Raw genomic sequence first — 15,204 nt, forward strand, 5'->3', positions numbered from 1 at the left:
GGTTTCCTCATCTGTAAAATGAAGACAGTAATAATAAATAATAGCAGTAATACGTATACCTCCTGGGGTTGTGTGAAGACTGAATGAATCCTGTAATGTGCTTCAGTACACACCACATGGGAATGCCCAGTTAATGCTAGCCTCCTCCCAGTCACCACCACTACCATTACTACCACCGCATGAGCATAGCCATTGAGTTGGATCATGCAATGTGTATGGGTTTTATTCCAAGTAAAGACAATTTCCAAGAATTGGAATAGCTTGGGCAGAAAAAAACATTCTGGAGATAGGAATGGTTATTTAGATTGACTTTCTGATCCCAAGGGCCAAGTATTTGAGTAAGATTTTTTCATTTTAAAACTTCAGTTAATGATAGCAATAGTGTCAATTTTTATATTTGATTTTTAAAATGATAGTAAGCCAGAAAGACTGAATAGTTAAAGTTTTAGGAACTTCTATCTTAAAAACATAATAAAATTTTTAGTAATTAGAATTGCTGGGCCGAGTGTGGTGACTCACACCTGTAAGCCCAGCACTTTGGGAAGCCAAGGAGGGTGGATCACTTGAGACCTGGAGTTTGAGACCAGTCTGGCCAACATGGTGAAACCCCATCTCCACTAAAAATACAAAAATTAGCTAGGCGTGGTGCTGCACACCTGTAATCCCAGCTACTCAGGAGGCTGAGGAAGGAGAATCGCTTGAACCCAGAAGACAGAGGTTGTGGTGAGCTGCAATCATGCCACTGCACTCTAGCCTGGGGGACAGAGTAAGACTCCATCTCAAGAAAAAAAAAAATAAAGAATTTCTGAAAAATTGTTAATTTAATATAAGCTCCAAGCTTCTAGACCCCTTTTATAAACCTTATGGATAAAATCCTTTTAAAATGTGGTTGAAAATCTTTCATGCTTCTGATGAAGGTATCTATTGAACCTATTAATTATCTGCCCCTAAAAAACCAGTATGTCCTTGAGCATGACAATTCACTTTTCCAGGTCAGTCTCCTCACTGGTCAATGGCGAGGTTGGATCAACATGACTTTTCAAGTCTCCTATAAGCACATTGCTTAATGTGCCCATACTTGGTTTTTCTAAATGACTAATGATGTTACAAAAGCTTCCCTGTCCTTTTCCTAATTATCTTTCCTATATCTTATACTTCCGATTGCAGAATAAAGTGAGATTATTCACATATGCAGGGCTATTTCATTCTGATATATTTTCTTTTTAATATTTGAGTAGCCTAGCTGGCTGTATTTAAGTAATTTTGGCCTGTCTATACCTTGAAACACAAGCAAGATTCATAATATGAAAAGTTAAATATATTCGTAATATGAAAAGTTAAATGTTGTGCTTATAATTAGTGAACAAGACACTTTTGGAATGCAGCTTTCATGAACTAATTCACTCGTCTGGCACTGTGTGAGGTACCTATGTCATAGTGTTGTGAGCATTTAAAAGTTAATATATGTGAGAAGAGTGATTGGCACATAAAGCTACTTAAATGTAAGCTATTATTACTGATGTTATTATCACTGTACAGAAGTATGCACGAATATAAAGTGAGGGAAATACGTAAAATGAGGGTATCAAGTGACTTCTAATTACGTATTCCTGCAATTTTTTATTTGTCCTCTTCCCCATTTCTTCACCCTGCCCCATGCCTTCTATTTCTGAGTCTTTGCTCATCCATTCACAGTGATCTTTCTCTTGTGCAAGCACCCTTTTCACATACTGTTTGAATCATCAAATTCGTACACTGTCTATCTCATTTTCTTTTCTTTTTTATTTTTGAGACGGAGTTTCACTGTTGTTGCCCAGGCTGGAGTGCAATGGTGCGATCTCAGCTCACCACAACCTCCGCCTCCCAGGTTCAAGTGATTCTCCTGCCTCAGCCTCCCGAGTAGCTGGGATTACAGACATGCACCACCACACCCAGCTAATTTTTTGTATTTTTAGTAGAGATGGGGTTTCTCCATGTTGGTCAGGCTGGTCTCAAACTCCTGACCTCAGGTGATCCACCCGCCTTGGCCTCCCAAAGTGTTGGGATTACAGGCATGAGCCGTTGTGCCCAGGCCGTCTTATTTTCTAAATGTATGTTTGGTACAACTTAAGTCTTTATTATGTCACACATAATGCTGCTACATATAATATGTTGCCTGTTTCATCCAAGTCTTATCTAGATTATACAATGGTTCCACTGTACCTGACTGACGGCACAGAAGATGCTCAGTAAATGCTGGTTGATTATTGAAGGTGCTCTCAGTTTCAGATACAGCTTTCACTGGCATAGATCAGGGCCTGGCAAACTTTTTCGGGAAAGGGTCAGCTAGTAAATATTTTTCATGCTATGAGCCATATACTTTCTGTTGCAACTGTCACAACTACTCAACTCTGCCACTGCAGTGCTAAAGTGGCCATGCATAATATATAAGCAAATGGGTGTGGACATGTTCCAATAAAACTTTATTTACAAAAATAGGCCGTAAGAGCTTAGAAGAGTGATTAGTACATTGTTCCAGTAAATTGAATTTGGTCTGAGAACTGTAGTTCATGGATATTTGGCATAGGACTTATGTAGAACTCAAAATTATAAAATATACCAGCTAAAACGAGAACCAGTTGTGGTTTAAAAAAAAAAAAAAAAAGGCTCAGTTCCTTTCTCTCAAGAGACTCTCAACAGATAAAATGTAGGGACTAATTACATGTACTATAATAATATAGGTTATTTCCACCTCCCCCTTCCCCAACCTCACACCATGTAGGTAAGTACTTGGCCTTGGCCAATAAGAGCCTCCTACTGAACTGAGCAAAGTGCTCACTCTCAAGCTATCATTGCTCCTTTTCTAGGTATCTTATGCTTTTTATAGCTTGAACTACAAAGCTGACGACTAGAATTCACTCACCTAAGAAGCAAAGCAATTTTAGTTTTGTCAATCTGAGCTAACGTTTCATAATTTTAAACCTCATATTTTCAGTTAACAGATGGATGCATCACATTCACCCATAAACAAAAATAAAAAACTAATTTCTTTAATGTACACCTGGGAAAGACAACTGTAATCTGGATTTGTACATTAAAATATAATGCAATTTAATTATCAGAGGAATTTAAAGCTACTAAGAACATGCTGGTTAGTTGAGCAATTGTTTCATTTACAGTCATGTCCCCCCACTTTTTAAAAATTACAGTGTTTCATATTCTTTCAAAGACTTAAACCTTAGCATTCAGTAAGGCTATAAACGTGGCTCACCAATCTCATCTAACTTGGTAGAGGAAGTAAGGTGATTACGTTTTATAAAAACAGATATGATGACTTCAGAGGTTAATTTTTTGTTTTTCCTATTATTACACTTAAACAAGAAAGTATGAACTTTCTTTAAAAACCATGCAAGACAAAAATGAGCTATTCTGGTATCTGAATGAAAAAAAAAAGTTTTGTATTGTTCTGGGAATAAGGTTTAGGTTTAGAATTAGGTTTAGAACAAGGTTCCATCCCTAAATCTTTAATCAAGATAATATATAAACACAGAATACTGAGAATAAGACCCACAGTTTTATCCATACTAACATCATTTAATTTCATGATACATTAATGAAGACTATTAGAGATGAAAGGGACTACCTAAATAAATTTAGAGCTTTCATTATAAAAAATTATCTTTCAGTTGTTACAGGAAGACAAAACTTTGCTCCAAAAATAATACTAGATAAGTTTCCTGTTTAATTCTTTTTTTCCCTCTGACTCTCAAGGTGATTATGGAAACGTATAAACTAAAGTATATTTATGAAAACAAATAACTTCCCTTACTCAAAAGCCAAGTCTACATTGGTCTTTGAAACAGCCTCATGCTTCCACTTGTTATTGTTGGTAAGTTTATTTCAGTGCAACTAAATAATCTTACAATAGGCATGAATAACAACTAAACAAAATATAGAGGTATAAGTTCTATAGAGAACTGCCCCCTAAACCCTTACATTCAGAGATCCATAAATATAATTTGGCTATATCAGTAATTTAATTTTGATCAGGTGACAAAGCATGTTCATATTTCAAGAAAAAACAACCAATTTTATTGACTGACATTTGGGTATATTTGAGGGTTAATTAAATAAGAAATGTGGAAAAGTGGCCAGTATGCTACAAGGTGCAATTTTTCTGTAGGATTAAACTTCAAAACTCAGCGATTTCACACTTGAACCAACCAGTTAAGTCAACAAAGTCAGATAAGTTGATAGCTCCTGTAAAAACCCTAATGTCTTTTAGAAAGATTTAAAAATCAGACCATGAGTAGATTGACTTCGTAATTTATGATCTGCTAGGCTAAAGCTGTGGAATTAATTCAAGAATTATACATTACCAAGTACATAAAGATAAAGATGTTGGTTTTAAATGTTATTTTTGCATAAGTTTACTTACCGCCATATAAGCATTTGTTCCAACATACGTCTTGGCTATAGAATTCACCAGCTATGAGACAAAACAGTCTGTTAGAACAATATAAAGATAATGTGGAAATAAAATGGGCAATTATTCCTCATTTAACCTACAATCATCATTCGTATAAATCAACTAAAAATTATGTAAAAGGGAACAAATTTATCTACAAAGGCATTAAAAATGATTAAATCTCTCTTTTCTTTTGAATGTGATTTCCAATTTAAACAAGCACAGCATTACAGTTTATAGCAGATAACCTTAAACAATTCACTTAAGCAGGATGCTTATCGCTTTAGTACCCCAAACCCGCCTGATATAAAAAGTCAATTTAAAGCAGAATTTGAACACACTCAATTTTTAGTCAGATGGCTCAAGATGTGAATGAAGCCCCATGCATTACTAGAATGAAACGAACACTAAATACGCTGGAGGGATAACAGACTTTGACAACTCATAATACAACGATGACCTTCGCTTTGGTCTTCGTGTTTGGCTGAGAGTAAAGGTGGCTGCAATTCAAATCAACATCACAGCACGCTCATGGGTCACTATCACTGGGTTTCTCAGGGGAGGCCCAAAATGGAAATTAATTAAAATTTGTGCTGCACATTGTAATGGCCCTCCACCATTGTTGCTCCCAATATTAATTTTTATTGTGGGCCAGTTGGGTTCCCCAGACACAGCTCCCACTCTGCCCTCCCTTTTGTCTGGCCAAAACGCTTTCATATCAAAGCTGCATATCAATGAAGTTTGCTATTCGTAAGTAGTAATTACAATATCAGCAGTTTTTACTGTCATTAAACAATGAACAATCATATTCTGATGAAGGAAACTCGCTCAGAGATTAAAAATGAATAACACACTCCCAGCCGAGGAAAAGATGCAGGGTTTCTGTTTGTCTGGCAGCTAGGTGATTTTTCAATCCAGAGAACAGAATGAAAATATAAAGAGGTTGTTGCAGAGAAAAGAGTATACTGGGAGGAAAAGGGACATACCTGAGTGCTAACTCCAAAATCACACAGCTTGACCTGTCCTCTTGTGTTTACTAGCATATTGGAGGGCTTCACATCTAAAAAGGGACCAGAAAAGGCCATGTAACTAATTCCATATATCTAGAGCGTTTGTTCTTTAAAAGCACACACGCACACCACACCAAGTTGCAGAAATGACATCATCTGCTCAATCCGAAATTCAAATCACAAATTTAATGAAAAGCATTTTTTTTAACTGAAGGTAAAATGTAAGGTCTTAACTCCTCCACTTTTAACAATTTCTGGTTTCTACAGAAGCAAGAGTTTATTTCAAGTAAAAGTGAAATCAAACTTTGGCTTACAACAACGGTAAATACACCCATCATCCTATCCGTAGTTTTTCAGGAAAAGGAGGTAGATAAGAAAAGGTAATCTTCCTGCAAAGAATTTGCACAAAAAGGATGCGTTTTGCTCTATATGTGTAATTATCAGGCTAATCCTCCCATCTAAGCAATAGTAAGGCCAAAGGGAGGCCAACAGGGAAAAGTCATTCATATGCTACGGGTAACAGGTCGTATCTGAATGAAACCGATGAGGAAATGAATGTAGCACTGCTATTTCCCATGTTTTACAAGGCAAATGTTACTTCAGATAATACTTAGAAATTTATCTAAAAGATGTGCGTATGTGTCTACATGCATGTGCTTATTAGTCTTTCATTTATCCTTCTCCTCCCTTACATTATTTTTGACTGCTGTTACAGTTAACAAAAGAATTGAATAGATTTCACCAAAGCAGTCAGTCGCTAAGTAATGAAACAAAGGATTTCTGTGAAGCATCGTCAGTGACAACAATGAGCCTTTTCAGGAATTCAGGGAGCCCAAAAAAGCCATCCAAGGAGGACAAGAGCATACCACTTTTGATGGTATAGAGCAGCATCTGCTTCAATGCATCTTTTATGGCAAAAGTGGTCTAGCAGAGACAACTGGTTATATTTAAAACAGCATATAATCTCAACTACACTGACACTGAACAGGAAACAATTTTTTGATGTAACATTTTTTAAAAAATTGTAAATGGGTTAATCTTCTCCTGACCTTCCATCTGGCAAAAGGGTACCACAACAAAGTATTTTGCCAAGAGTAGATACTTAATTCAAATTTCAAGTTTAAACACAGCAACTATTACTGAATCATACTTATGTGACAGGCAATGTGCTAGGCATTTTTTTATACATTAGTTCATTTAGCCTGATAAATGTTATTAGCCTCAGCCTGATAACTGACATTTGAATGTAAATTCCATGAAGGCAGGGACTTTGTCTCTTTTCTTGACTACTGTACTCCCAGCCCCTGAAAGAGTGACAGATATATTTCAAGTGCTCAATAAACATTTGTTGAATGGATGAGAGAATAAAGAATGGAGACCACGAGTACATGTTGTGGTTGAGGATTCTGTTTCAGTGATGAGGGGTGAACTGTAGAGCCTGTCTCTGTAGCAAGCACTTCAGATACTACACACTATAACCTCTATTGGGAGGCTCTAGGAATTCAAGTTGGTATGCACAGGCAATTGTAAGCTCTTTTTATTGGTATCATCACCCCAAGAAATAAGTTCACAGGGTAGGAGTATACTTTATACCTCTTAAAATGTATCCCTTCCAAGCATAGTATCTTGTTCAGTAATGGATGGCTTTTTAAATGATACATTAAATTTACTAATACATGGCCGGGAGCAGTGGCTTACACCTGTAATCCCAACACTTTGGGAGGCCGAGGCAGGCAGATCACTTGGGGTCAGGAGTTCGGGACTAGCCTGGCCAACATGGAGAAATCTCTACTAAAAATACAAAAATTAGCCAGGCATGGTGGCGGTCATCTGTAATCTCAGCTACTCGGGAGGCTGAGGGAGAAGAATTGCTTCAACCTGGGAAACGGAGGTTGCAGTGAGCTGAGATGGTGCCACTGCACTGTAGTCTGGGCATCAGAGCGAGACTCGTCTCAAAAAAAAAAAAATTGCTAAGACAAATGTCCCCTTTACCAGCGAGTCCCTGGTCTCTTGGTGTCTAGTTTTCTCTAATTTTTCAACCTAATTCTTATACCACCATCATATTAAACCTTAAATATACCACTTTCACTAAATCATTTCTCTCCTTAAGGAGGAGGTTAAGTATTCTCTGACATGCCTGCCACCAACCAGAACATGAATTCCTTAAGAATAGGGTTGTGCTTTCAAGTGTGCCCCAGCAGTTAGCACAACACATCATAGACAGCCACAGTAGACACCTAAATGTTTGCTGAACTGAAACAAATGTTAGATTCTACATAGTTTGGTCTTATTTTTCAAATCTAGTTCTTATCATGGGCCCTGAGTTTTAAATATTTTTCTTTTGGACAATTTGTTCCTTTATATATTGACATCCTAAATTAGGGGTGTACAATCTTTTGGCTTCCCTGGGCCTCATTGGAAGAACTGTCTTGCGCCACATATAAAATACACTAATGATAGTTGACGAGATAGAAAAAAATGGCACACACAAAAAAATCCCATAATGTTTTAACAAAGTTTACAAATTCACGCTGGGCTGCACTACTCAAAGCCATCCTGTGGCTCCTGTGGCCCCGTGGAGCATGGGTTGGACAAGTTTGCCCCAAACCATTCTTAAGCCACCACATCAGATGGAGACAGTTAATGAACAAATATTTTGAGCTCCTGGAAGAAGGTGCTGCCTGGAAATTAAGAGGTATGCTAAAAGCAGCAAATCTTTAGTTTCAATCAGATACATCTGACTTAAGTGGATCAATGGAAAGAGAAAATAATAAAACAACAAAACTGCTAAACTATATTCCAAAAGACAAGGTGTAAATAAGAACCTGACTGCATTTTTCCAGCTTTCCAACATTTTTTTAATGTACATGTAAGCCTACTGTATGACTTCTCATATTCTCCCCTCAACCTGGTTTTCAGAAGTACTTTATGTGTGAAAGTAGTAGACATCCAGTCATCCTCAAATCAGTCTTTGCATTCCAACAAGACTGTTTTAATCATTGTTTCAAAAGAAAAAAAAAACCCTCATTAAGGCTTTGTTCATTCTGTTTTCATCATCTCCCTCCCACCCCCAGGTTTAGAAACCTTTCCTCCATATTTTCCATCTATCTGAATCCTGCCCATCCTTCATCTCAGGCCATCAGTCACTACCTTCTTTGAATTGCTGTAGCGTCTACTGTCTGTACCATTTGTTTGGCAAAGCATATGATTTATATATGTAATGTATGTATGCATGTATTTCAGAGACAGGGTCTTGCTATGTTGCCCAGGTTGACCTCAAACTTTTGGGCTCAAGTGATCCTTCTGCCTCAGCCTCCCGAGTCAATGGGACTACAGGTGTTTGCCACCACACTTGGCTTTGATGACATTTTATACTAAGAGTTATTTAATGTATTTGCTGTTATCAGTATCATCACTCAAAGAATTAAGTTCACAGGGTAGGAGTTTAATTTATACATCTTCAAATGTATCCCTTCTGAGCACAGTATCTCGCTCACTGGTTGAGAGCTTTTAAATGATACATTAAATTTGCTAATATAAATGTCCCCTTTACCAGCAACCTTGAGATAATTTGAACCTAACAGCTCCCTTTAACAAAGTCAATGAATCTGGGCTAGGAGACAGATAACCTGGTTTTAGTCTTTTTGATCCTGTCACAAATTTGACACATGACTGGCCTTGGCATGTGATGTTTTAGTTTCCAACTCTGTAGGGAGATAACAGTTACCATGTCAATATTTGATAACTGTGAGGATTAGATGAGATAATGAATATAAAATTGCTTTTTAAATTGTCCAACATTCTATAAGTATATTATTATTATCAACTGGTAATCAACCAAGCTAGAAAAAGTTGTATATTTCATTCTATTTAGAAAATAACTTCTATTGCTACTGTGGCAATTTAAGCTGTATTTGAGTAAAATACTAGCTCAAAGAAAATAATTTCCAAAGCCCAGTAAGTAGGACTGTAAAACCAATGTGATGTTTATGAGGAAACATTTTTGCCAGACTATATGCACCCTTTCCTCAACAATGCTACTGAGATGGTTTTCCTAGTTTTACACTTGCTCTATTATAGTTTGTGTTCAACACAGCAGCTAAAGTGATCCCTTTAAAACCTAAGTCAGACCACGTCACTTCTTTGCCTAAAACCTCCAAAGCCTTTCCAACTCGGTGCAAAAATGGAAAGTCCTCCCAGAGGTCCCCAAGGCCCTTGTGAGCTGTGCCATACTCTCACCTTGCCACTCTTTTCCATGCCCTCTCTGCTTCAGCTCACTGGCCCACCTGCCAGGTATGCTCTTGCTTTGTGGCTCTGTGTCCGTGAAATATTATGCTTCCACAAATTGTATACCTTTGCTTTAGATTTTTGCCTGAAATTTTCTCCTTTGCTTTAGATTCCTACCTTTTTAAGGGAAGCCTTTCCAAACCACCTGGTATGCAGTAGCAATACCCTCCCAGCTAAGAAAATTCCTTTCCCTTTTCTTCTGCTTCAGTGTTCTTAACATTTAGCACCATCAACATGCTGTATTTCTACATAAAGATCTGTTAATTCTCAGTACTCCCCTCTTAAAGGGAAGCTCCATGAATGCATACTTGGTCTGTTTTGTTCACTACCACATCTAGAATGGTGTCTGGTACATACACCTCCAGCTAATTTTTGCATTTTTAGTGAGATGGGGGTTTCACCATGTTGCCCAGGCTGGTCTCGAACTACTGACCTCAAGTGATCTGCTTGCCTTAGCCTCCCAAAGTGCTGGGATTACAGGTGTGAGCCATCGTGCCTGGCCATGTTATTATTTTTCTTTCACAATCTGATGATGATTGTTGGATGCTATATCTGCCATTATAATTGAAATAGGTGTCTTGCAAACACTGTACAGTTGTGTCTTGCTCTTTTAAACAGTTTGACATTTGTGCTTTTGATTGGACTGTTTAGATCATTCACACTTAACGTAAGTATTGATATGGCTGGGTTCAACTCTATTTGCCCCATCTGTCTTTTGTTCCTTTTTTTCTTCTTTTCCTGCTTTCTTTTGGGTTAGCTGGGCTAGTTCTTAGCATTCCACTAATCTCTACTACTTGCTTCTAAGCCAGAGGTTGGCAAACTTTTGCTGTAAAGAGTCATAAAGTAGACATCTCAGGCTTTAAGAGCTATAAGCTTTTTGTGGTAACTTCTCAAATTCTGCTGATGTAGTGCAAATGCAACCAAAGGCCACATGGAAATGAATGGCCATGACTATGTTCCAACGCCATTGTGTTAAAAACAGGCAAAGGCCCAATTTTTGCCCATGGGTTGAATTTTGCCAGCCTGTTTGAAGCTTTATTTATTTATGGCTGTTCTAACATTTACAATATGCTGTTTTAACTTCTTACAGTCTACCTTCAAGTAATATTAGGGTATTTCATTTATAATGTACAAATCTTACAATAATATATTTCCACTTTCTTCTTCTCATCTTTTTTCATACATCTTTCCTCTATGTACACTATAAGCTCCATAATATAATGTCTTTATTTTCCCTTTACATAATTATATTTTAAAGACATTTAAAAGTGAGAAAAAATCTTTTTATTTATCCATGATTTGTGAAACTATTTATTCTTTTGTGTAGATCTACCCATCCATCATCAGTTTCCTTCATCCTAAATAACTTCCTTTAACATTTTTTTGTAATGCTGGTCTACTGGCAATGAATTCTCTCATATTCGTCTGAAAAAGTCTTTATTTAGCTGTTTATTTTTGGAAAATGTATTTGCTGGGCACAGAATTCTGGAATAACTTTTTTCTTTCAACATTTTAAAGATATCCTTCCATTATCTTCTGGCTTGCATAGCTTGTGACAAGAAGTCGGCTGTCATTCTTATCTTTGTTTCTCTACTTAATGTGCTCTGTTTTCTATGAATATTTTTAAGATTTTCTTTTTAGTCACTGGTTATCAAAATTTTGATTTTGATGTGCTTTGGTGTGGTTCTGTGTTCATCCTGGTTAGAGTTCTTGAGTTCTTAGATCTGTGGACTTATAGGCTTCACCAAATTTGGAAAGTTTTCAGCTATTATTTCTTCAAACTATTTTTTGTTTCCTTTTCTCTTTCCTCTCCTTTTGAGATTCCACTTACACATACATCTTAGACTTCTTGATAGTGTCTCAAAGATTGTTAAGATTGTACTCATGTAAAAAAATATTTTTTCTAGTAGTAGGAATGAGTAATTTTGTAGTAATTTTGGATAATTTCTAGATCTTTAACCTCAAGGTCACAATAATTTCTTCTGTAGTGTCTAATCCAGTTAATTCATTAATGAAATTTTAATTTCAGATATTTTTTGTAATTGAAAAATAAATGTTCAACTTGTTTCTTTGTTTCCATTTACCTCATTATGCTCATGTGTCCTATGAATTCCTTGAGCAGATACAGTTTTTATAAAAACTATTCTAAAGTTCTGTCTGCAAAGTCCATTATTTCTGGTGTGTATGTGGGAGGGGGGCATCTATTTCTATTGATTGATTTTTTTTTCCTGGTTATAGTCTTTCATCCATAATCAGAAGAAAAAGTCTTTGCTTGTCTACTTTTTATGTGGATGTTCAATGTTGTGGATCTTGTGTTGTCAAGTGCTGGATTTTATTGTAATCCAGTGTGTTGGACTTGATACTGGCAAGTGGTATAGCTGCTGAATACTGACAGCTGAATCATTTTGAGGCTGATTTTAGAGCTTTTATTTTAGGAGAGTTGAGAGTAACCCCTATTACAGGGCTAGTTTAACCCCACTGCTAAAGCATAATCCTTCTAATGTCTTTCTTGAGTTCTTCAATGTGTTTAATGAGGCCTCTCTACACTGGATTATTGGAATTTAAAAGATTCCCAACTTTGTGTAAGTTTTGGGAATTGTTCAGCTTACAGTTCCCCAGAAATTTTCTTTTCCAAACAGTAGTTGCTATCTAGCTTTGTAGGATTTCACTCTATAAATGCAGAGGCTGGTATTAGGCCAGACACAAGGAAACGCCTATGCAATTTCTAGAGCTCTTTCTCTGCATGTTCCTGCCTTTCTAGGACTCTGCTCTGTAAATTCTAGCCATTTTTGGTCTCCTCAAACTCCAAATTCTGTCTCTTCAGCTCAGTAAGACCTTTGAGCTTTGTTTGGATTTCTGTGCAGAAAGCTTGGGTGATTATAGGACTCACTTCATTTGTTTCTATTCTCTCAGGGATCACTATCTCACATTGCCTGTTGTCTAAAGTTTGAAGATAACTGTTTCACTATTTTGTCCAGTTTCCTAATTATTTTTGGTGGAAGGCAAATCCCACAGCAGTGATTCCATGGGCAGAAGTAGAAGTATCTGTTTTTTTTTTTTTTTTTTTTTTTTTTTGAGACGGAGCCTTGCTCTTGAAACCCAGGCTAAAGTGCAATGACGTGACCTCGGCTTACTGTAACATCCAATGCCGGGGTTCAAGCTTCTCCTGCCTCAGCCTCCCAAGTAGCTAGGATTACAGGAACCCACCAACACACCCAGTTAATTTTTGTACTTTTAGTAGAGATGGGGTTTCGCCATGTTGGCCAGGCTGGTCTCAAACTCCTGACCTCAGGTAATCCGCCTGCCTTGGCCTCCCAAAGTGCTGGGATTATAGGCATGAGCCACCACACCCAGCCAACCTACAACTCTTAAGAATAGCTCCAGGGGCCAGGTGCAGTGGCTCGTACCTGTAATCCCAGCACTTTGGGAGGCCAAGGTGGGTGGATCATGAGGTCAGGAGATCGAGACCAGCCTGGCCAACATGGCGAAATCCTGTCTTCACTAAAAATACAAAAAATTAGCTGGGCATGGTGGCGTGTGCCTGTAGTCCCAGCTACCTAGGAGGCTGAGGGCTGAGGTAGGAGAATAGCTTAAACCAGGGAGGCGGAGGTTGCAGTGAGCTGAGACTGCACCACTGCACTCCAGCATGGCGACAGAACAAGACTCTATCTTAAAAAAAAAAAAAAAAAAAAATCTCCAGGAACACTGAAATGATTTGATTTTTTTTCTTGTTTTCAGCTTCACTCGAAGCCATAGACAATAGCACAACAGATTAGGCAGAAAGATTACTTTTAAGGAGGTAGTTATATTTATGCTTATTTTAATGCAATATCAAGTTATGGAAAACAAACAGCAATTGAAGGCATACAGCTTTTCATTCAGCTCACTTAAAAACATCACAGCCTTTCTTCTGTAAGCAAAGCACAGAAAAGATGAGTCATTAAAGTGACTGATTATAAATGGCAATCATCAGGGCAGATGTAAGTCATTTTGGTTTAATCAGGCCATTAATTATTAGGGTTTATCAATTAGTTTTATTGAAGGCAAGGGAGCTCAAATGAATACTAGGGCATTGATTTTAACTGTGACATTTTCTCAAAGAAAATACAAATGAGGTGTGTTGAAGCCTGGAATTATGGGTCCTTTTCATAGCACTAAAGAGAAATAAGTTTCTTCTACCGCAACACATAAACCCTTAGTGAAAAAGCAAACTAACTTATTCTCCTTTTGCGTTAAAAATGAAATACCATGTTTAGGTGTTTCCTAATTTAAGGTTTAGGTTTAAGTTATCTTGGCCAAGAGATGAATATCATTTTGGAAATAGTAAGATAAAGGTACAATACAAAGTGACTCGTTTTTAATATCCAATACTCCTTATCTTTTTCATTTTAAAAGATTTAGTCATTTTATGCAGTAGGCTTTTATAGGCATCAAAATAGATTCCTGTGGGTCAGATTCCCTTAAGGGAAGCAGAGTGATGCCCTGGAAAGTGCCCCTGCATACGGACTGTGAGACCGCACGAATCATTTAAACCTCTCTGAGCATACATGTATGTGTGAGTGTGTGTACTCACAACACTCACATGCTGTGTTGAGCACACAATTTCACTTAATTCTCATAACAATCCTGAATTCTCACTGACAACCTTGCCAGTATCAGAAGATTAGATATCATCCCTGATCTTGTACATCATATCCTGTATATGATATACTGATATCTGATAACTTGATATCTGATCTTCCTACATTGACAAGGATGTTAAGAGAATGAAGTGAGCCCGTGTGCTTAGCACTGCTGGCACAGAGCTAGAGGTCAGTGAAATGTTGAATGAATCAAATGAATGGGAAAAACATTTTGTAAACTTGAATGTACCAAATATACTATAAAGCTACTGCTTTGTAGAATTGGTAATGATGACTTCCACTCTAGGAAATCAGGATGTGGATCATTTAATACACTGGCTCATATCCAAATGCTAAATGAGCTTAACTTTCATTATACCAGCTCCACCTGAAGGCAGGCTTCTTCTAGGATAGCAAGTGTGTTCAGCTGGGATCACAGAAGAGTTAACGTTATACAATCACAACATGTGTCTCCTATCACATTATTGTCCCACTCCTTCAGCGAGATTTCACAGCAAGCTGGGCTTTTTAACAATGATGCAATAAATCTTTGAGTTGCAGCAGTGACAGCCCAAGTAGATAATAGGTGGTTATGATGCAGTTCCATCCAATAACTTGAAGTGCTTAGATGATTATTAGAAAAATATCAGGGAGCAAAAATAATGGAAGAGTGTATTAAAAGGACCTTCAGTCATGCTAAGGATAACAGTAGGTGGTTTTAGGTAAATAAAAATCAGCCTCAAAGTGTCCTTAAAAATTAAGCATAAACCTATTACATAACCTTTGTAGTCACTATGTGGTCCTTTTCCTACTCTATCTTTAACAAAGTATGAAACAT

General features: G+C 37.2%; 1 protein-coding gene across 10 annotated transcripts in view; it reads right to left on the bottom strand.

Annotated features, from left to right (window-relative positions):
- The window catches only part of LOC105488046 (mitogen-activated protein kinase kinase 5), a 262,603-nt gene that overhangs the window by 113,850 nt on the left and 133,549 nt on the right, over window positions 1-15,204 (bottom strand). For all 10 annotated transcript variants that reach the window (XM_011751800.3, XM_011751772.3, XM_011751745.3 and 7 more), the window contains exons 14-15: window positions 5,434-5,507; window positions 4,418-4,468 (exon numbers count right to left, since the gene is read on the bottom strand). In XM_011751800.3, the coding sequence (XP_011750102.1) occupies window positions 4,418-4,468; window positions 5,434-5,507 (125 nt within the window). The remainder of the gene's footprint in view (window positions 1-4,417; window positions 4,469-5,433; window positions 5,508-15,204) is intronic.

Source organism: Macaca nemestrina, chromosome 7, assembly GCF_043159975.1.
Source record: "Macaca nemestrina isolate mMacNem1 chromosome 7, mMacNem.hap1, whole genome shotgun sequence".
NCBI classification, from domain to species: domain Eukaryota; kingdom Metazoa; phylum Chordata; class Mammalia; order Primates; family Cercopithecidae; genus Macaca; species Macaca nemestrina.